The sequence below is a fragment of the Eretmochelys imbricata genome, chromosome 1 (assembly GCF_965152235.1).
Source record: "Eretmochelys imbricata isolate rEreImb1 chromosome 1, rEreImb1.hap1, whole genome shotgun sequence".
Lineage (NCBI taxonomy): Eukaryota > Metazoa > Chordata > Testudines > Cheloniidae > Eretmochelys > Eretmochelys imbricata.
Window position 1 is genome coordinate 297473715 of NC_135572.1, and position 21557 is coordinate 297495271.

Below are 21557 nucleotides of genomic sequence, written 5' to 3' on the forward strand. Positions count from 1 at the left end.
GGAACAGAAACATTAAATGCTGCTGAAGAGTTTTGGAGTCACCATCCAGCTGGTCCCATATATTAGTAGTAATTTTCTGCACTGCAAGAGATGCTTTTGATTTCTATATCTGCCTGACCTTTTGTTGTTTAATTGCAGTTCCGCTAGCTAGTTAGGGAGCCATGCTGATGAGATCTAAAGGCAGTTCCACTTAACCATAAGGCAGGTAGTCATACAGAATGCTTTGTAGATGGGTAAAGTGAATAAGATGGAAAAGTTATCTTCAGGGCCCTGACAGGGACATGGAGCACCCTTTGAAGGGGGGAAGGAGGCAGCCCTACAGTTTCTCCTACATTAGATTTAAAAAGTAGAAGCATACTTCATATTGCAAATCAATGTTTATTTTATCACAGAACCATTATAATCTACATGGTGTGCCACAGTGCATCTTCCCTAATCTATCCATACATTCCAAGAGCACAATTTTCAAGGATACATATTTATACATCTGTTAACCACTTTGTCCCCATTATTTCATTTAAAGAATTAAACTATTTAGAAACTCTTTTGGACACATATACACACAACAATCAATACATTTTCCCCCCAGAAATATAAAGTGCTGACGGTACATCATCGTTTTTTAGACCCGCTGTTCCCATTGGCAGACTTGTTGAAACTTCTACTCATTTGTGGAAAGTGCACCGTTGGAGTTCTTTCAGTTGGGCCATACAAACCTAAATTGCGGGCTGCAGTTGACTTTCGAAGAGGTTTGACACTGGGGAAAGGGCTAAACACTTGCAATTTAGGATTGATGGGTTGGGGAGATTTAGCCAATGTTCCACTGTCACTGGATAAACTAGGTGATTCTGATACGTATGTTGGGCAGGACTGATCGGTCATTGGCTCAGCATCAGGTTTGTTATTTTGTGTGAGTTCTAGTGCTTCTAATTTCAGCTGAACAACTGACATATTTGCATTGGTGTCCTTGTAAAGTGGCTCAGTTGACTGTCCATCAACTTTCCGAATAGTCCTGTTATCCAAGCCACTTCCCTCTCTTTCCCCCAAATCAGAATTGCTTGGAGGGTCCTCCTTTGCACTGCAGCTATTTGGTTTGCAGACTTCACGCTGCTCTTCTATGAGTCCTATGGTATCCCCATAGCCCAGCTGGCATTTGGCTCTAGCTATGTTCTTTCGATGTACTCGGATATGGGTGCGCCAGGGAGAGTTGAGTTTTGTTTTAAGATCTTCATGGGGAATGGGTGACATTTTGCCCCCTGTGTGACTTGGGATATGAATGACCGCATTCTTGGCAGCTCTATTAGTCGCTCTCATCTTCTTTCCTAAAAGAAGGTGGTTTATCACTGGAGAATGGTTTACCTGAGAGGGGAGAAGACTGGTAACTGGCCCTTTGTCTGAAAGAAAAGGTTAAAAAAAATTACATAGTCTTAAACAACAAAAACAAATCATTACATCAGTGATCACTCACCAATCAAACAGTCTTGTTGCTGTTTCTTGTGATGATTTGTAGGACAGACCCTAGTGGAAACTGAATTCCTCTAACACTATAGTGTATCTTCAAGTCAAAAACAGAGAGGAAAAGTATGGTAAAAGCTTTCCCTCATCCCACCTCCTTTCTTTACTGTTAATTCCTAAATCAGTAACTACTGCTAAAATAATAGAAATCTGGAAACTGGTTCTATCATTTTAGGAATTGCAGATGGGAGCATGACAGGAGGTGGGGCACTGTGAAAATTTGGAAAGTATTGCCAATATGATTTTGCTTTGTATTTGTTTAGAGCTGAACATAGCCCTGCACAGGGTTTTTTACTCTTATAGGGTACATATACCTGCTACAATACGAAGGTTAACATTAACCTTGGCCTTAGTGAGTCCCCCATTTCTCTTAGATTCTTCCTTCAATAGCGAGAGGCAATTCAGTCTCTACACTAGGTCAGTCACACAGGCCTCTCCTTGAGCAGAGGGCTGAAAAATGCACCAATTTATTTTTAATAGACTTCTGTCCATGCTGAACTGGAACCAGGACAAACTAGCTTCTAATTTCCATCAGAACTTCCGATTTTACCAGAGTGACAGACTCAGAATTAGTGTGTTAAAACTATATATTAGCCCATTAATCACGATTAGCAAAATCAGAAAGGGTTTGGCAATCATTGGAAATGAGGATCTTACTATTGCATTGTTTCAGTCTGGCCAAAGCTTCTGTTTGCACAAGATGCATTGCCAGTATTTTAAAAATAAATATCTTTTTTTCCTTTCATGTGAATTTAACAGTCATGAAACCTGCTGGACTGACTGTTCTGGGGACTAAAATCCTCCATGTACAGAACAGGTATAGCACTAGTGGAACAAACTTTCCCACAAGGGCCCATCAACGTGTTTCAACTGTGACTTGGAGGGACCATCTTTAGCAGTGAGATGGTAGTTCAGTCTCCATGCCTATTAAAATCCTCAGCCTGTCTGCTGATGCTGCCCCCAAAGCTGCCAATCAGTGCCAATTGTGGTAGTAGTTTTTATCATGTGGATCTCTCTCCATGGGTAAATGGACTGGGAACAAACCCATTTCCCACATACTCACTACCATCCTGGTACTGGATTTGAATTGTCAACCTTGGAGCTACAATTGACTATTTGGTGGCACAGTTCCCTTCACTTCAATAAACTGATTTAAATGGAGCTATGGCAATTTACACCAGCAGAGGATCTACCCCTTGGTTCTTGAAGTATATTACTGTCATTTCTTTAACAATGTATAAGTATTGTCAAGTCCAAGGATGCCGCTTGATTTTAACACTTTCATCAGTGAAACCAATGTGATATACCCAGATAGCAAAGACATCTTTAGATACCATTATTCAGCTGGTCCCTGGGACCTAACAAGATCCCAGGGTCATCATCTTCAGACCCTGATAAAAGAAAAACAAAGACATCATCTTATATACAATTTGTATGAAATTGCTTCTGCAATATCACTAATGTATTGCAGGTTCATTCATTCTCTTTTGTCCTCTCTCTACATATGAATAATTTAAAGACACAAAACATTTTTGCCTCTCTTTTCAGATAGTGAAGTTGGCTTGTAAAGAATAGAGGGGAAGAGCATGTTCTGATATATTACCTGCTCTGATATACACCTGGTGAACCTGCTGCTGCTGCTTCTTCTTTATTCGGGAATACTGCCTTTTCAATGCATTAATGTCAGTGGTCATACGCTCCATCATCATACTGTTAAAAGCAGCATGGTATTCACTTCTACAGGAGTCTATTGCCCCTGGACTTAGTTCCGCAATGTTACTAGAGCCCAAACTCTGTTCTTCATTCTGATCTGTACACAGTAGGAAAAAGTGAGGGGGAAGAATGCATCAGAATATTCTGTGCTCTCCTAATCATTAACCAAGGAAATGCACGAGTAAATTACATGCCCAACTCCTGTTATTTTAACTACACTATGTAATAAAAACAGTTATTATAACTGTATTATAATATGTCTAAATATTTAACTTAAATATAATTTATTAAACCTTGCAATATACCTTAAACATATAAACTGAATTTCTTGTTTGCATAAAAAATATACAGCGCAGTCACTAAAGTGGGTATTTCACATGACCAAGTAGTAAACAAAGATTCTCAGTTACAAAGTGATTAGAAGTTGAGGCCACCACTCCATGAACTGATATGTAACTCTGTTACAGTCAAACTAGTCATTTGGTCAAATGAGACTGACTATCTGATAGTGATCAGCAAGGAGGGAGGGAGCAGCAGAATCAGCAGGTGTGGGGGAAGTGGAAGAGGCAGGCTGCGAGGGAGTTTATATGATCAAAGAGTGGCAGAGCAACAGGAGCAGCGGAAGTTATTTTCCCAGCTGTCTCTGATGCACTGCTAAAATGGCAATTCAGGGTCAAAGGGATAACTTATTTCATCGGATGTTTGTTTGGATTACATCTAGTTTGCAAGACTGGTTTAACATTCTGAGTAAGTGTCAGTCTGAGGCAGCAGCTGGGGACTTGCAGTCCTCCAAGAAAAGAAAACAAAACAACATCAAACAGAGAATTCTAGCATACAGATCTCGGCAAATACAAGCAGAAGGAATGGTGAAATTAAATCCAATAGAAATAGTTTCTGGTAAAGAGGCAGACAGCATAACTGTAACCATTCCACTTGTTGGCAAAGGCCTGGGAGATCCAAGGAAGATTATTGACGTTACCTGAACAATAATAAAAATTAACAATGTTATTGGCTGCCAATCAGGGACACCAAGAAGGTTTTTCTTGTAACCACTCCTGTGCATCTAAAGAACTATTGAAAGAAAATGACGTAAAACCTGAGAAAGTTACATCTTTGAGAGAAAATGTTCAGAGAGAATCCTGCAGTGGGGATCACAAAAATCAGACTCTAAAGCCATTATATCACATATAGGAAAGCTATTTTAGGTAAAATTTTACATTTCTAAAATGTATTAGAATTTTGCTCCCCTTTTGAGGCTTGCACAGTAGGACTCATGGTATTGAGTGAAAGATTGAGGGATATGAAAATAGGATCAATGAATTTCTGTATAACACTCTGAAACATATCAAAATAGTTTTCTATAAAATTTGTTATTTACAGAATAAATGATGGTGTGGAATGGTATAAAGGTTTTATGAGAGTGGGGTGGGTATGACCTGCATAACTCACTCATGGATTCTGATGCTATATAAACATGTGGTAACAAAAAACAGTTTTTTTTTTAAAGTTAGACTCTTAAGGCCATATTTCATTATTTTTGGGATCCTCAAAAGTGCTGAGCACCTAACAGCTCCTATTCAGCTTAGTTTTAGGATTGTTGGAATATTTTGGGTAATAATCATGGCTAAAATCTTTATTCCACACCATCATGTATTGTACACACACAAGCATTCAATTTAGTAGACAGAGTATCCAAAGATTGTACAGCAAGTTACAGAAGATCCATAATGGTCTCTGCATACAATTCAAACTACAACTTTCATAATTTCAATTAACCTGCAGGTGAATCAAGCTCACACAAATATGACTGGATAATTCAGAATGAACTGAAGTTGCATTTACCTTTGATTTGTTTTTGATACTTCTGTAGCTCTGGTGCCAAGAGCCCACTGAATGGTCCAAGGCAGCCAACTGCATTGGCAACCGAATCTTCATCATCCAGGTCATTCTCCTCATCACTATCTCTGGTTCTGCCGAGCCTTCTGCCAAATGAAAAGAAATGGAAAAGAAAGCAGATCTTAGATACATCAGTGAACTGATCATTACTAAATGCCTTCATCTATTTTAGATGTGCAATGGAAAAAGCAACTATTAGCCTCTTGGCTGTACAAACTAATAGTGGCTCTATTAGACTACAGGGAATAAAAGATTTTTCTGGATGTATTTCAGACTTACCCTGAAACTGAAGTTGATTTTACTGCTGCAGGGAATGGAGTAATGTTGTATGTATATTTCTCCCTTAATTCTGCCAGTTGTGGAAAAGGAAACTGAGCCATGGAATAAACAGTCTAGAAAAAAAAAAAGCACCTTTTAAAATTATGCTGTTAACAATGGCCCCACTAAAAACTGCAGCACTGTACAGATTTCATAGGCTTGCAGGATTAAACATTGCACATTCACATGAAGAAAAGGAAACGTGAAAGGTCTGATTTTATGATGTAATCGACACTTCCTCTAGGAAAAACAAAGAATGTCTCACTAGAAAAATACATAGTCCAAAGAGGAAACATACATAACTGGTAACATGAGAGCTAGTGTATAAGCATATGCCTGTACAATGGTTTGCGTGTCTCAAAGAAATACCTCCTGGGTATATAGGATATTTTGAAAGAGACAGTTTATGAAAATGTGGTTTCTGACACGATTGTTCACTTGCCCTAATACAAGGTCAGACCCTTTCAACTACTGTATTTATTTAGCATCACTTCTAATCCACTCACTGCTAGCAACTTACGAAAACCTCAAACACTGATTTACATTAGAAATTACTAAAAAAATTGTCATTAAAACAAAAAGCAAACAAAACATATGGCAGGTCACACACTTAGCAAGAGCCTCTAGGTCAGGGGTGGGCAAATTTTTTGGCCCAAGGGCCACACTGGACAATACAAATTGTATGGCGGGCCATGAATACTCACAAAATTGGGGTTGGGGTGCAGGAGGTGGTGCAGGTTCTGGGGTAGGGTTGGGGATCAGAGGTTTGGGGTGCAGGAGGGTGATGGGCTGGGATCGAGGATATTGGAGAGCGGGAGGAGGATCACAGCTGGGGAAGGGGGTCGGGGCATGGGGAGAGGCTGAGAGGTGCAGGCTCCGAGCGGCGCTTACCTCAAGTGGCTCCCGGAAACAGTGGCATGTCCCTTCTCCAGCTCCTACATGGAGGCGCGGCCAGAGAGTTCTGCATGGTGCCACATCCGCAGGCACCACCCCTGCAGCTCCCATTGGAGCATGTAGGAGCCAGAGTGGGGCCATGCCACGCCTTCCGAGAGCTGCGTTTTGCGGCCCCCAACCCAGCATCTCGGCCGGAGCAGGGCCAAGCTGGGTGGTCCAGCCCCAAACCCAGCGCCCCGGCCAGAGCCGAGCCATGTGGTGTGGTTCACGGGCAAGCTTAAAATGACTTGCGGGCCGTATCTGGCCCACGGGCCGTAGTTTGCCCACCCCTGCTCTAGGTGCTTTTGTAATACAAATAATAATTATAGCAGACTTACAGATGTTGTTTGCAGAGGCAGTGGAGAATAAATACAATGGAACATTGATAATGCATTTTAACCAATGGCATAATAGTAAAAGATTGGAAAACAAAACTTATGGAAAGTTACCCACAACAGCAATTTGCTTGTAAAAGCATAGAATTCATTATCTATATTGAGGCTGAGAAAGACACTGAATAGTTAATTAGTTTTCAGTGCTCCTCTTTAATTTGTGTTTTCTCCACCTGCCTAGATAATTAGTTTCTCAATCCCTATGGGTGAAATTCTGCCTCCATTCAAGTCAGTACGAGTTTTGCCATTGACTTCAATGGGACTAAGATTTTACCCCTATTTATTATTAATGGATTCTAAAGGGGGGCATGGATCGGCATTCATGTCGTGCTCCCCATTAGTACCTGGCTCGGGCCGGGGAAGCTAATGATCTAATCAGTGGTGGCTGAATCCTGGTCATGTGCCACCTGAGGCATGTTGGGCATATTCTAAGAAGAATGGATTCCAATTACAACTACTGCTGATTGAAGTGCATATCAGGTTTTCCCTGCTCTTCCTGTACTGCTCTGCTCAAGTGACAAACAAGGGCTGATCCCATTAGAAACACCATGGGGTAGGTCCTCAGCTAAGGTCGCCAAACCTCCAGGATTGTCCTAGAGTCTCCGGGTATTAAAGATTAATGTTTAAGTAAATATTATGTCATGTGATGAAACCTCCATGAATACGTCCAGCCAAAATTGGCAACCCTATCCTCAGCTGGTGTAAACTGTCTCAGGCCCATTGACATAAATGGAGTTATGACAGTTTACACCAGCAGAGGATCTGCCCCCACGAGTCTCAGAAAAGGAAATCCCAACACTTCCTCAGCCATGAAAACCATAGCCAAACAGGAAGGTCTTTGGCAACACAAGTTTTATCAGAGTCCAGACAAACTCTGACCTTATAGCGTAGCATAGCATAAAACTTCTCAACATTAACATTAAGTGAAGCTTGGTAGAGTTCTACTACATAGTGACCAGAGAGGAGCTGAAAGAGTATAGATTTTTAAAACAGACAAGAGTCACACTAGTAGGAATTTTACTTTGAAAGGTAACTGCTTCTCAAGGGTGATAAAAGAATATGGTTGCAATGTGGACTGATGACAAATTGGCAGCTATTAAGTTATCTTTGACGGTAACTAAGGACCTGATCCAAAGCCCACTAAAATCAGTGGAAATTTTTCCATTGACTTCAAAGGGTTTTGGAACAAGCCCTAAGTGCCTGATCCTGCAGGATATTGAGAAATTCCTGTAAGTTGCTGAACATCCTCTACTCAAGGCCTTATTAATAGTAATGTTGGATCTGCAAGTAAGTTTGGCATGCATAGCAGATATGAGAGAATGGTACTGCACTTCAATATAAAATTTGAAATAAATTTGGCAATTATTTGGCAGTTATTTGGCAAGCTAGCATTATTCTGTCCATTATCAGAGCAATAAAAATGTTTCTGCAATTAAAAAAAAAATCCAGTAAACACTTGTTTTTAGTAAAACCAATAATCCCCTAAGTGTCTGATATCCAAACAGTGCAGCCCTTAAAATTGGAAATAAAGGTGACTATAAGTAAAAGTGAAATGGATTTTATTGATTTTGTTGCCCAAGTGGAGATAAATGCAAGTAAACAAAACATAATGACAAGTGCACTGAACTTTAAAATTCTTTCACTTTTAATCATTTTCTGAAAAATGGAATTTGTGGCAGACACATTGTGTGGTAGCATCTGACACATTCTGGGGTGCAATCCAGACCACTGAGAGGTTGTGTCACCATGTGCCCTACAACCTTGAGCATGTCACAATGCTCTGCTGTTGTAGCTCCCCTCCTGGGCTGCTCACAAAGAGCTAAAGAGCATGCAGATCACACCCTGAGAGTCTGTGCATAGCTACAGTCCTGGCCCAGCAACAATGACCCCAGCAGCCCGTCAGCAACACACCAGCCACACTCTGGCTTCCACCAGCCTTGGTTACTATCTGCAGGGTGACCCCAACACAGTCCCAGTTCCAAATTTCCCTGAAAACATGTGTTCTCTACTCTCCAGTCCCCTCCTGGACAGTCCAGATATTAGGGGTTCATTGCCCCTATAAGGGGTCAATATCCAACCGCCAGCTACTTTGAATGGCGTTACCAAACAGCTTGGTTTAAATACAACATTGGATTAGTCTAGCTTGAAAAATAAAAGGTTTATTTAACTACAAAGAGATAGATTTTAAGTGAGTACAAGTATAAAACATTGAACTCAGAAATGTTTACAAGAGAAATAAAAAGATAAAACGCTGTGATTGAGTGCACCCTTCTATTCACACCCTACACACTATTGTAACAATCTTTGTACAAAATATGCCTCGTGGGATATCATTTGAAAACTAAACTCACTGGTCAACAATCTCATGGCAAAATGTATGTACAAAATGCCTGTTAAGAGTTATGAACATAAGCTGAAATTATGAGTCAATGTGTTTACCAGACAAGTCTGGGGAGTGGGTGTATCACGGTCTCAAAGACAGAAGACAAGCTGACACCTCTAGTCAGGTGTCATCAAAGCTGATGGGCAATCACCTGTCAAGTGGCCATTCTTTGGCAACGAAGGGGGGCAGGAACAAATACATCTGCATTTTAGCAAGCAACCACATGGAACCTCTTTCACCACGAGACTCCATGTTTCCATTCTCACAGCAGGAAGGAACTTTATCTAGGGCAGTGGTTTTCAATTTTCATTCATTTGCAGACCCGTAAAAAAATTAAAATGGGAATGCGGACACATTTGTAAATCTTAGATACAGTCTGTGGACTTCAGAGTGAAAACTATTGTTCTATGGCAATGACAACCTTTCACAGATCTCTTACGCACAATCCACAGACCCCCCCCCCCCAGGGGTCTGCAGACCACAGGTTGAAAACTGCTGATCTAGGTATAACCCTCAGGAAAATGCATTTCAAAGGGTGACTGGACTATAAAAGTAGAGGGCAAAAACATCCCAGGGTCTCTCTTTCTACCTCCCCCTCACACTCTCTTTCACCAAAGACAAGAAAGGAACCAGCCCTTTGACTTCGGGGGTGGGGGGGAGGTCCTAATCTGATAATTTGGTCAGCAGTGTTGCTGGGAATATGTGGTGAGGATTTTACCTTGAACCAAGTCTAGCCTATTAAATTTAGCTACTAGAAAGTGTTTATCACATTCCAGGGTATTGCCAATCAACTTTGATGATACCTGACTAGAGGCGTTAGCTTGTCCTTTGTCTTTGAGAAACTGGTTTACATCCCCTTGCTGTCCTGAGGACCCTGTTTCCTATTTACATGTAAACCAAGGTAAACATACATTCCTTTGTTTACGATAGACCTGTTAACAATGTCTGCCTAGTCAGGGCTGCCTGGGTTTGAACATGTGCTACCAACATAGATTCATAGATATTTAGGTCAGAAGGGACCATTATGATCATATAGTCTGACCTCCTGCACAATGCAGGCCACAGAATTTCACCCACCACTCCTACAAAAAAACCCCTCACACCTATATCTGTGCTATTGAAGTCCTCAAATCGTAGTTTAAAGACTTCAAGGAGCAGAGAATCCTCCAGCAAGTGACCCGTGTCCCATGCTACAGAGGAAGGCGAAAAACCTCCAGGGCCTCTTCCAATCTGCCCTGGAGGAAAATTCCTTCCCGACCCCAAATATGGCGATCAGCTAAACCCTGAGCATATGGGCAAGATTCACCAGCCAGATACTACAGAAAATTCTTCCCTGGGTAACTCGGATCTCACCCCATCTAATAGCCCATCACAGGCCATTGGGCCTATTTATGAATATTTAATTACCAAAACCATGTTATCCCATCATACCATCTCCTCCATAAACTTATCGAGTTTAATCTTAAAGCCAGACAGATCTTTTGCCCCCACTGCTTCCCTTGGAAAGCTATTCCAAAACTTCACTCCTCTGATGGTTAAAAACCTACGTCTAATTTCTAGTCTAAATTTCCTAGTGGCCAGTTTATATCCATTTGTTCTTGTGTCCACATTGGTACTGAGCTTAAATAATTCCTCTCCCTCTCTGGTATTTATCCCTCTGATATATTTATAGAGAGCAATCATATCTCACCTCAACCTTCTTTTAGTTAGGCTAAACAAGCCAAGCTCCTTGAGTCTCCTTTCATAAGACAAGTTTTCCATTCCTCGGATCATCCTAGTAGCCCTTCTCTGTACCTGTTCCAGTTTGAATTCATCCTTCTTAAACATGGGAGACCAGAACTGCACACAGTATTCTAGGTGAGGTCTCACCAGTGCCTTGTATAACAGTACTAAAACCTCCTTATCCCTACTGGAAATACCTCTCCTGATTCATTCCAAGACCGCATTAGCTTTTTTCACAGCCATATCACATTGGCAGCTCATAGTCATCCTATGATCAACCAATACTCCAAGGTCCTTTTCCTCCTCCTTTACTTCTAATTGATGCGTCCCTAGCTTATAACTAAAATTCTTGTTATTAATCCCTAAATGCATGACCTTACACTTCTCACTATTAAATTTCATCCTATTACTATTACTCCAGTTTACAAGGTCATCCAGATCTTCCTGTAGGGTATCCCTGTCCTTCTCTAAACTGGCAATACCTCCCAGCTTTGTATCATCCGCAAACTTTATTAGCACACTCCCACTTTTTGTGCCAAGGTCAGTAATAAAAAGATTAAATAAGATTGGTCCCAAAACCGATCCTTGAGGAACTCCACTGGTAACCTCCCTCCAGCCTGACAGTTCACCTTTCAGTAGGACCCGTTGTAGTCTCCCCTTTAACCAATTCCTTATCCACCTTTCAATTTTCCTATTGATCCCCATCTTATCCAATTTAACTAATAATTCCCCATCAAACAGGAGAATTCATAACTTTGCATGTAATGTTACTACATACATTCCACCATGATATTATTGACCAGTGAGTTATTAGTTTTCAAATGATACCTCAAAAGGCATATTTTGCACAAAGATTATTACAATAGTGTGTAGGGTATGAATACAGGGGTGCATTCGGTCTCAGCATCAGTACATCATCCTTTGAAATGATATTGCTCAGCTTGTAACTACCTAATTCAGCAGTGGATAAAGTTTCCCTGTTTTCATGTGTACAATTATTCAGGACTTCCGCACTCCCTTAGAAACTGGTATTAAGAGTAAAACACTGTAAATGAAACATTGTTTCAGAGCATTTTTAAAAGTATGACTTTTACCCATTTTGAAAATAAGTGGCTTCTCAAAGCCAGGTATTTTGAAATTTCTCGTTAGCTCTGGGAGGAACTCTTGGTTAGTATGTTTTTCCTGTGCTATAGTCAGTGACATTTTGATCTGAAGGCAAAATGGTCTCAATTAAGATAAAAGTAAATTCTGAATGATTTCTAAATAATCTGTTCATGACTCTGTGCTTAATGCATAAAGAATGTCACAAATATTGATTCAATGCCAAGTCCTTCCTGACAGAGGAGGAAAAATATGTTTGTCCAGATGCGGTGATGCAAGCAATTAGAAGCAGGAGTTGGAACATTCATAGCTGGATTAGAAAAAGAGGACAAGTGGTGCAGTAGACCAGGTTTTGGCATTAAGAAACTTGTATACCTTGAGGTATGTGCACATATCTCAGGTCAGAAGAATGCCCCCAAAATCCCACAGCATGAAATCAAGCTTTCCCTTTAGATGAAACTACAGAACCTTCCTGCAACTGTGAAAGAGAAATGTTCTCTGGGCCCCAAACAGTGATACTGCTCAAATCTACCAGACTAAGACTATGTCTACATTACCACTGGATCGATGCTTTGGCGATCGATGCACCAGGGGTCAATTTAGCAGGTCTAGTGAAGATCTGATAAATTGACGACAGAGCGCTCTCCAGTCAACCCCGATACTCCATCAGGAACGAGAAGAGTAAGGTAAGTCGACGGGAGAGTGTCTCCTGTTGACTCAGCACAGTGTAGACACTGCAGTAAGTCGACCTAAGCTACGTTAACTCCAGCTATGTTACTCACATAGCTGGAGTTGCGTAACTTAGGTCGACTTACCACAGTAGCGTAGACATAGTCTAAGAAATGTTGTGGTTTGGGGGTGAGGGGAGAAACCATCTCCAGCCCAACATACCTACCCATTTTTGTTTGATCACCATCATACCTTCCTGCTTTTTACTATATCCCTCAATCCCCACCCCATGGAGAAAGAACTCTAGATTTGTCTGGAATTAATCTCTATTCTTTATATCAGTAGCCTTTCCAGACAACATATTCCATATGCTTGTTACCCTTTATGTGAAACAGTTCTGCTCAACTCCTCCATTTGCTCCTAGTTTCCAGAGCTTTAATTTATGCCCCATGATACACGCTCGCCAATCCCCTTCCCCTTTTTCTATTATCTCTCCATTTCCTTCCAGAATAAAATGTTTAAAAAATACCCCAGACTTTTGTATTAATTTCACTACTTTCAAGAAGCAAGCGTTGTTATAAAGTCATTAAGACAACTTGGCAGGCTAACACAAATTGTTGCAGATACTTGGCATGCAGCCTTGTGCTCAACCTCAGAACTAAGGTGTTTATTAACAGACCAATAATATTGTATTTGTTTAGCTTCTAGTCCTAGAAATGCTATTTTTGTCTATTATTTAAAACTTGTGGAGCTGATGCTCACTTTCCTAAATTGTTTAATCTGAAAAATGGGTTTACTTTGGGACTTGTTTGCTCCTCCAGTCTAGCTCCTCCACCACCACCAGACAAAACCCTCACCACTGAAGAGTCAAATTTCCAAAAGCTTGCTTATGTGCTGAGCCCTTTGTGTATGCATATTCTCCATGCAAGAGGAAATGTTTTTTTAAAGGAGTGGCTGGGTGTACACAGAATATGTGCATATGAGAACAGGCAGAAGAGTGCAGTGATTCTCAACCAGGGTACGCAGAGGTCTTCCAGGGGGTACATCAACTCATCTAGATATTTGCCTAGTTTTACAACAGGCTACATAAAAAGCACTAGTGAAACAGTACAAACTAAAATTTCATACAATTACTTGTTTATAGTGCTCTATATACTATATACTGAAATGTAAGTACAATATTTATATTCCCATTCATTTATTTTAAAATTATATGGTAAAAATGAGAAAATCAGCAATTTTTCAGTAATAGTGTGCTGTGACACTTTTGTATTTTTATGTCTGATTTTTTAAGAAAGTTGTTTTTAAGTGAGGTGAAACTTGGGGGTATGCAAGACAAATCAGACTCCTGAAAGGGGTACAGTAGTCTGGAAAGGTTGAGAGCCACTTGAATAGTAGGTGCAGAGACTAACTGTCCTTATTTAAATGATTGGGAAAACCAAACGGATTACCATGCTATAGCCCAACCTTTCCCTTCTCCCCCCATTAAACAAAACAAACAGAACCCTCAACATTTGTTAGACAAGTGTTCGCTATATTTGTAATTTGGTAAAACACCTTTCAAGTACGTAGGAGCATCACTCCCAAACACACTTCTGGCTGACTCCTCTGAAGATGCTGAAAACAATCTGCAACACCAATTCTAGTTAACAAACTTGGTCTTTTCAATACACTAGTTCAGGAATGCCTGCAAAAATTTTTCACAGAGAATGGCCCAGGACTCCCACCACCTCTCTCCTGGTAGGCTCCCCCTTGTGGACATACACCACCTCTCGTGAAGCTGTAGAGTCTGCGCAGAGCAGAGGGGACACTGGCTACTGGAAGAGGAGTTAAGTTGGGCAGGCCCCAGAGGGAGCGGGGGAGCCCCTGTTGAGGGAACTGGCCCCATAGCAATGGCAAGGAAGGGCTGTGCTGGCCACTTCATTGCCCACTCAGGTTTGGCCCTGCAGCCCTCTGTCCAAACCTGAGTAGCACTGAGCAAGTTACAATGCCATCCAGTTTTGGCACTGTAAACCCCAACCCCATCCTGATGGAGGGGCCCTGGGACCAAAATTGAGTGACGCTGCAACCCCCTGTACCAGGTCACACGACCACTCACTCAGTTTTGGTCCCATGGTCCCCCTGTCATTATGGAGGGGCCACGGAGCCAAACCTGAGCAGGCAGTGACGCAGCCAGCACTGCTCCTCCTCACCACTGCCATTGGGAGGGCTCAACGCTGATGATTTGGCACCCATGCCAATGGTATGCACCATACTGGTGCCAGTGCACTGGTTTACGATTGTTTTCCATTTCTTCTTCTGTTTAGAGAAAATTAGTTCAAGTGCATTAAGACATAAGACCAGGTATGCTTTCTTTAATAGAAAGGTCATGGGAAAATTAAACGTACTATTTACACTTTTGAAGGGAAAAGTATCAGAGCCTTGCTGGAGATGTTACAACATTAGCCTCTCCTAATGGTTATCATTGCTACAGAACAAGTATACACTTCACACTGTTTACGACTTTCGCTGAGATCAGAAGAAATTATTAAGTAAGTTAAATATAAAGGGAGAGTACCATTAATAATTACAACAGTTAAAAGACTCTTTCATCCCTTTCTTTCCCATAAGCCTACACTTACCTGTGGTTTGTCTTCTATTATGCACAAACAGAAAGGAAAAGAAAAATCTGTCACTGAGAGTCACTTTACCCACTTCAGGTCCACCACCATTATTTTTGTGACACATGCCATATCTCAATTTTGTATTGCTCATCAAGCCCGGAATTGAGACATAATGAATACAGAGAAGGTAACAGCTTGAACTGGCATTCATCATTTCCTCTTCAGTATTTGACTTACGTTGAGAGGAACTGTAAAATCTGTTTAGAAATGTATGTGGGCAATTCAGATAGTAAATTATCCCTTTTTTTTTTAAAAGGAAACTAAAGCCAAATTATTCACCTCTTCCATCCCTAACACTTTCAACAAGGAAAAAAGGAAGGCAAATTGTCCAAGATTACATATTGTTACAGTGATTCTCTGCTTCAGCGGTAAATTGGAGTTTGGAATATGATTCTACTGTATAGTCAAGAAGAACTCTCAGAATGAATGCACTGGTTAGAGAGTGACAAAATCTTACCATAGGCTTCTTATTTTGAGACAATCTAATTTAAGATATTTAGAACCAGAAGTTTTTAGTTAAGCCTCAACACAGCCTCCAATACTACAGTTGAATTATTCAGTCCCACAACTGCACCCATTAGGCACTGAGGCCCTGATCCACTATCATTAAAGTCAATGGGAGCTTTGCCACTCAGTTAAATGAGTGTAGGATCAAGCCCCTAGCTCCCAAGTTTACGTGCGCACACATTTACTTACGCTTCTAACTGGGTGCAACTTCAGGGGTAAGAAAAAAAAAGTGTCTGCAATTTAGTACTTGAACTGCAAGCGTAAAACTGCATCTGCAGTACTGAAGGCCTTTTTTTAAAAACACACTTAGGTTTCTGTTTATTATTCAATGACTTTGGTTTAAGAAGGTAGTTAGAGCAATCATCTACATTTTGTTTATAATTCACAACTAACAGTTCAATGGGTTTTATTTTTATTTTTTTTAAACAAAGGGATTTTTTTTAGTTGATGAGCTAGTCAACCACCCACAAAGTCTACTGAATGCAAAGATTACACTGTAATGAATATAAGAGAGAAAAATTAGAAATAAAATACAGAGCATTATATAGCTCACAATTTAGATAATCCTATTGAGTGTAACGCACAAATGTAAGCAATTGACTGGCACCTCCTTGTCCAATGAGGTCTAGCTGTTTTCTACATCTAACTTATAATTGAGGGGTATTTTAGCTTTGACCGCTGATAATGTTTATGTATCTGCTCCACTGATAGGTTAGTTTGACAGTAGGGTGTTATCTTAATTTTTCTTCTTGAAACAAAATTTTAACAAAAGTCTCATCCTTTAGACACAGGAAGCTGAAGACTGTTTACAATATACAAATACACAAACAAGAATTACATCATTAAGCGCTGCTTACTAACCTGCATGAGTTCATTGCTGTCAATCAGATTGTCTTCCAGCATCTCCTGGGTTAGTTTGCCCATGGTACTGTAGAATTCATCTGCAGTTTCACAGCATTCAATCTGCCTGTATCACAACACAAATTTTTCTGTGATCTAAACTAATTATACATTTCATAGTGAACTGTATTCTCTGTAGGGTAATCATACAGAACGCCCCCTATATTACTGACTTAAAAACTGCGGTTTTTTGCAAAGAAAACCACCATTATAAAAACTGGAAGATCACAAGAAGTCTTATATGATAAGGGGGATGAGCGCGCACAGTTCACTGTACTGACAGAGTAGGCCACTCTCACTCTGTGTTAGTGCATGTCAGGAATTCAAATATGGATTAACATGTGAAACCCTTGATATGCTAGGAATGGCTGCCATAGTATAGTAGCAGAGTAGGGAAGGAGAGTATTTTTGGTAGGGAGATTATTTTTGTAAATTCAGTCTGAATGCTGGATAGTATGGAGTTGAAAAGAAAAATCTGCAGTGTCATAATCTGCCCGTCACTAGTGTTACGCACTCTTAGGGCCCTACCAAATTCACAGTCCATTTTGATCAATTTCACAGTCATAGGATTTTAAAAATAATAAATTTCATAATTTCAGCTATTTAAATCTGAAATTTAATGGTGTTGTAATTCTAGGGGTCCTGACCCAAAAAGGAGTTGAAGGGGGTTGCAAGGTTATTGTAGAGGAAGTTGCAGTACTGCTACCCTTACTTCTGTGCTGCTGCTGGCCTTCAGAGCTGGGCAGCTGGAAAGCAGCGGTGGCTGGCTAGGAGTCCATCTCTGAAAGCAGAGCCGTCGCTTGCAGCAGTGCAGAAGTAAGGACGGCATGGTATGATATCGCCACCCTTACTTCTGTGCTGCTGCCTGCAGAGCTGGGCCCTCAGTCAGCTGCCTCCACTCTCTGGCCGCCCTGCTCTGAAGGCAGCAAAGCAGAAGTAAGGATGGCATGGTATGGTATTGCCACCCTTACTTCTGCCCTGCTGCTAGGGGGGTGCTTTCTTCAGAGCTGGGCGCCTGGCCAACAGTTGCCACTCTCCAGCCATGCAGCTCTTAAGGCAGCGCAGAAGTGAGGGTGGCAATACTGCGACCCCCTAAAATAATCTTATGATCCCACCCCTGCAATTTCCTTTTGGGTCAGGAGCCCCGATTTGAGAAACTCTGGTCTCCATTGTGAAATCTGTATAGTATAGATTAAAAGCACACAAGAGATGAGATTTCCCAGGGAAGACCAGATTTCATGGTCCGTGATGCGTTTTTCATGGCCCTGAATAGAAAGTTGTAAAACGTTACAGCTGTGAAGGCTATAAGGATTACATTTTTAATTTTAAAAGTTGCACAGAACTGCATTTTGTCAGCACAGCAGCACATACTGTATAGAAAGCTTTATTTTTTAATGGCAGAAGATGAGTCAGGCCTGTGACTAGACCCAAGTGTTGCTGTAATTACAGAATTAGAAGCTAAAGGTGCCAGGGAGCAGATTTTCACGCTTATTTAGTTTATACAATCAGGAGCAAATCACTTTAAGCAGGGTAAGTCCCCTGCAGAGACAGCAGCTCTCCCAAACATTATATACCTGTTGTATAAATGGGAGACGTATTCCTCCTGTGTGAAAGAAATTATGTGGAAAGAAAGGTCGAAATACACTTAACATAGAGATATGACGAGAAAAGAAAATGAATATGTGGATTTAAGTCACCAAGATGACATCAGAGAAATAGTTACAGGCGAATATTTTTATAAGTGACCAGTGATTTTGGGTGCCCATCTTGAGACACCTTGAAAGGGCCTGATTTTCTGAGGGCAGGTGCACAACACTTTCTGGAACGCAGGCCCTTTGTCAGGTGTCTCAAATTGGACACCCAAAATCACTAAAAAGAAAAGGAGGACTTGTGGCACCTTAGAGACTAACCAATTTATTTGAGCATAAGTTTTCGTGAGTTACAGCTCACTTCATTGGATGCATACTGTGGAAAGTGTAGAAGATCTTTTTATATACACACAAAGCATGAAAAAATACCTCCTCCCACCCCACTCTCCTGCGGGTAAGCTAGCAGGAGAGTGGGGTGGGAGGAGGTATTTTGTCATGCTTTGTGTGTATATAAAAAGATCTTCTACACTTTCCACAGTATGCATCCGATGAAGTGAGCTGTAGCTCACGAAAGCTTATGCTCAAATAAATTGGTTAGTCTCTAAGGTGCCACAAGTACTCCTTTTCTTTTTGCGAATACACACTAACACGGCTGTTACTCTGAAACCAAAATCACTAGTCACTTTTGAAAATCTTAGCCACTGTTTCTACCAAGTCTACTTTATTTTATATTACCTTTAACCATGACAAAGTTAAACAAACAAACAAACAAGGAGGACTTTACAAATCCCTTTACAAGCTGGCTATAGTATAGAGTTTCCTGGATTTCTAAAGAACATAAACACACTCACTAAATTTCGATCTTATAGGGCTCATCTTCATGAACAGCTCTGTAGCAGCATAGCTACACCGGTGCAGCTGCGCCACTGTAGCGCTTTAGTGAAGATGCTCCCAAGCCTATGGCTTCTCCCCGCTGCGCAGTGAATCTACCTCCCCAAGAGGTGGGAGCTATGTCGGCAGTAGAAGCTCTCCCGCCAACATAGCGCTGTCTACATGGTGGGACTAGGTCAATATAATGTCACTCAGAGGTGTGGATTTCTGACATCCCTAAGCAACATATTTATACCCATACAGGTCTGCAGTGTAGACCTGGCCTACGCCTCCATGCTACCAATTTAAATCTACTGACATTGAGGGACACAGGGATGGTACTGGAAGAATGGTATCAGTGGAAGTCTTCCAACCCTGCAGAAAGTGACTTCCATTGGTCAGTAGAATCAAGGTCTCCTGGGCCAGCATGGAGTAAGGAGTATCTTTCTAGGAACTCTTGACAGAAAAGGTGTGGTGGGGTGTCCACTCCACACAACTCTGGAGTGGGTTAACGTGGGCCAGAAGGGGCCAATTCATTTTATATGCTGCACCTGGAGGGAAACCAGAGCTTGATAAGCACGGATTGCAGATGAAGCCCAGTGGGGGGAAGAGCTGGGATAGGAGTATAAAGCCAGGCACTGAGAGCAGAAAGAGGCTGCAGGGAGGAGCTCTTCAGTCACTCCCCTTGAGAGGAAGGGAATTTGCCAAGGACAATGAGGAGATCTAGGGGGAGAGTAAGCTCCGGGGTCCTGACACTCACCAAGGATTTTGACAAGAGGCTGAGAGGGGCATCGTAGCCACACTTTCAAGCAGAACAGAAGTTGCATGTTGTGGCTCGAGGCAAAGGGGTCTAACTTGAGAAAGTGCCCATCTGGATAACATGCCACTGAACATCTGCTGATCTAGCTCCAATTTGTCAGTGACAGACTTCCTACTGAGCCAGTCTTTCTAGGAATTCAGTTCACTGACAATAGATCCCGCTTTGAATGACTCCTTTTGATCTCTAACAGCAATGAGACTTTTTTGACCTCCTGGCTCAGCAAAGAACTCCAGGTGTCTTCTTATTTGTTTACATAGGAGTTATATGTAGAGCTGCTTCTGATATGAAGGAGAATCTTTACTGCCTTGACCTTCACAATTTTTCTCTCTACGTTGTTGAGCAGGGAGAAAGTAATCAATTATAGAGTGGTATTCCTGGGATTACAACAAATTAACCTTTCCAGATCATCTATGACTTCCAGCAGCCACTGAAAACACTATAGCCTGCCTCTTACAAAGGAGAATGAGTACAGAAAGAAAACCTGAGTCACCTACTGTGGGTGTCTAAATTTGGGAGTTGTCATAGGAATTGGAGCTGCTACTTCTAACTGAAATGTCAGGACATGTTAGCTGAAATGAAGACTGATCAGTGCAAAAGAATAAAGATAGAAAGTTTTTCATACAGTGTTCATAAGTACATGTTTATTACATGCATGTGATATTACAGCTTCTTCGGTTTCCAGATACTTGATTCTGACTGTTTATATCTGACGTTGGTCTACATATGTACAAGATCAGAGGCCAGAAAAGCAGTGCTCCATTTCCTCCAAAACAGCACCTCCATGAGCTCCTGAAGACTTGAATGCAAAATGCTGACATTACTTCACTTTTATTTCCAGACATTTCTTTTGTTGTTACTACTACTACGACTAGAGAGTGAAAAATTCTCAAAGAGAAAGGAGAGAGACAGTTATAGTCTAAGGGATTAAATACAAGATTGGAAACCTGCCTGAGCTCTTGGGGAAAAGTCATTTCACTTACTTCAGTTACCCAATCTATAAAGTGGGGATAAGACATCCCCTGCCTACCTAACAGAGTTGTTGTGAGGATTGACCAATTCTCACTATAATAACTACAACTATGAGCTAAATATATAATTATACTTCTGATGAGAAGCACCAATGTCTGCAATCCATGACAGAGCTTAGGGCAGCAGTCCTACGCATTCACAAATTAATTCATTTTAGACAAAAGCAGAACAACATGAGTCTGTGCATTATCTCAAAAGAAATTCATTTGCGAAAGATCATTTGAAACTAGATTGCAGAGGTGGGCTAAAACTGTCAAAGATAAGACCAAAAATAGAATTCTGACTACAATATACCGTTACTGAGAGTGGTGATCTATTAAAAATTGCCTTCCAGATAACACCTACCCCATGTGAAGGGAAAAAAATGTGTTCTCTTCTTCCAAGTAAAACTGCATGTGTTTTATTCTACTTCCTTATCAGTGACACTGAGGTTTCTTGTCTCCTTTCCTCCTCTAACCCTTCACCTGCTCCAGGCAACCCATCTCCTCCTGCCTCATGATATTCCTTTTGCCCACTTTCCATACCACCCCTTTCTCC

At 41.1% G+C, this 21557-nt stretch overlaps 1 protein-coding gene across 1 annotated transcript in view; it reads right to left on the reverse strand.

Annotated features, from left to right (window-relative positions):
* Nucleotides 1-421: 421 nt before the first annotated feature.
* The window catches only part of TBC1D30 (TBC1 domain family member 30), an 86261-nt gene continuing 65125 nt past the window's right edge, over nt 422-21557 (reverse strand). Inside the window, exons 9-14 of the mRNA XM_077807753.1 lie at nt 16674-16779; nt 5404-5516; nt 5071-5210; nt 3119-3325; nt 2850-2906; nt 422-1394 (exon numbers count right to left, since the gene is read on the reverse strand). Of these exons, the coding sequence (XP_077663879.1) occupies nt 613-1394; nt 2850-2906; nt 3119-3325; nt 5071-5210; nt 5404-5516; nt 16674-16779 (1405 nt within the window). The 3' untranslated portion in view covers nt 422-612. The remainder of the gene's footprint in view (nt 1395-2849; nt 2907-3118; nt 3326-5070; nt 5211-5403; nt 5517-16673; nt 16780-21557) is intronic.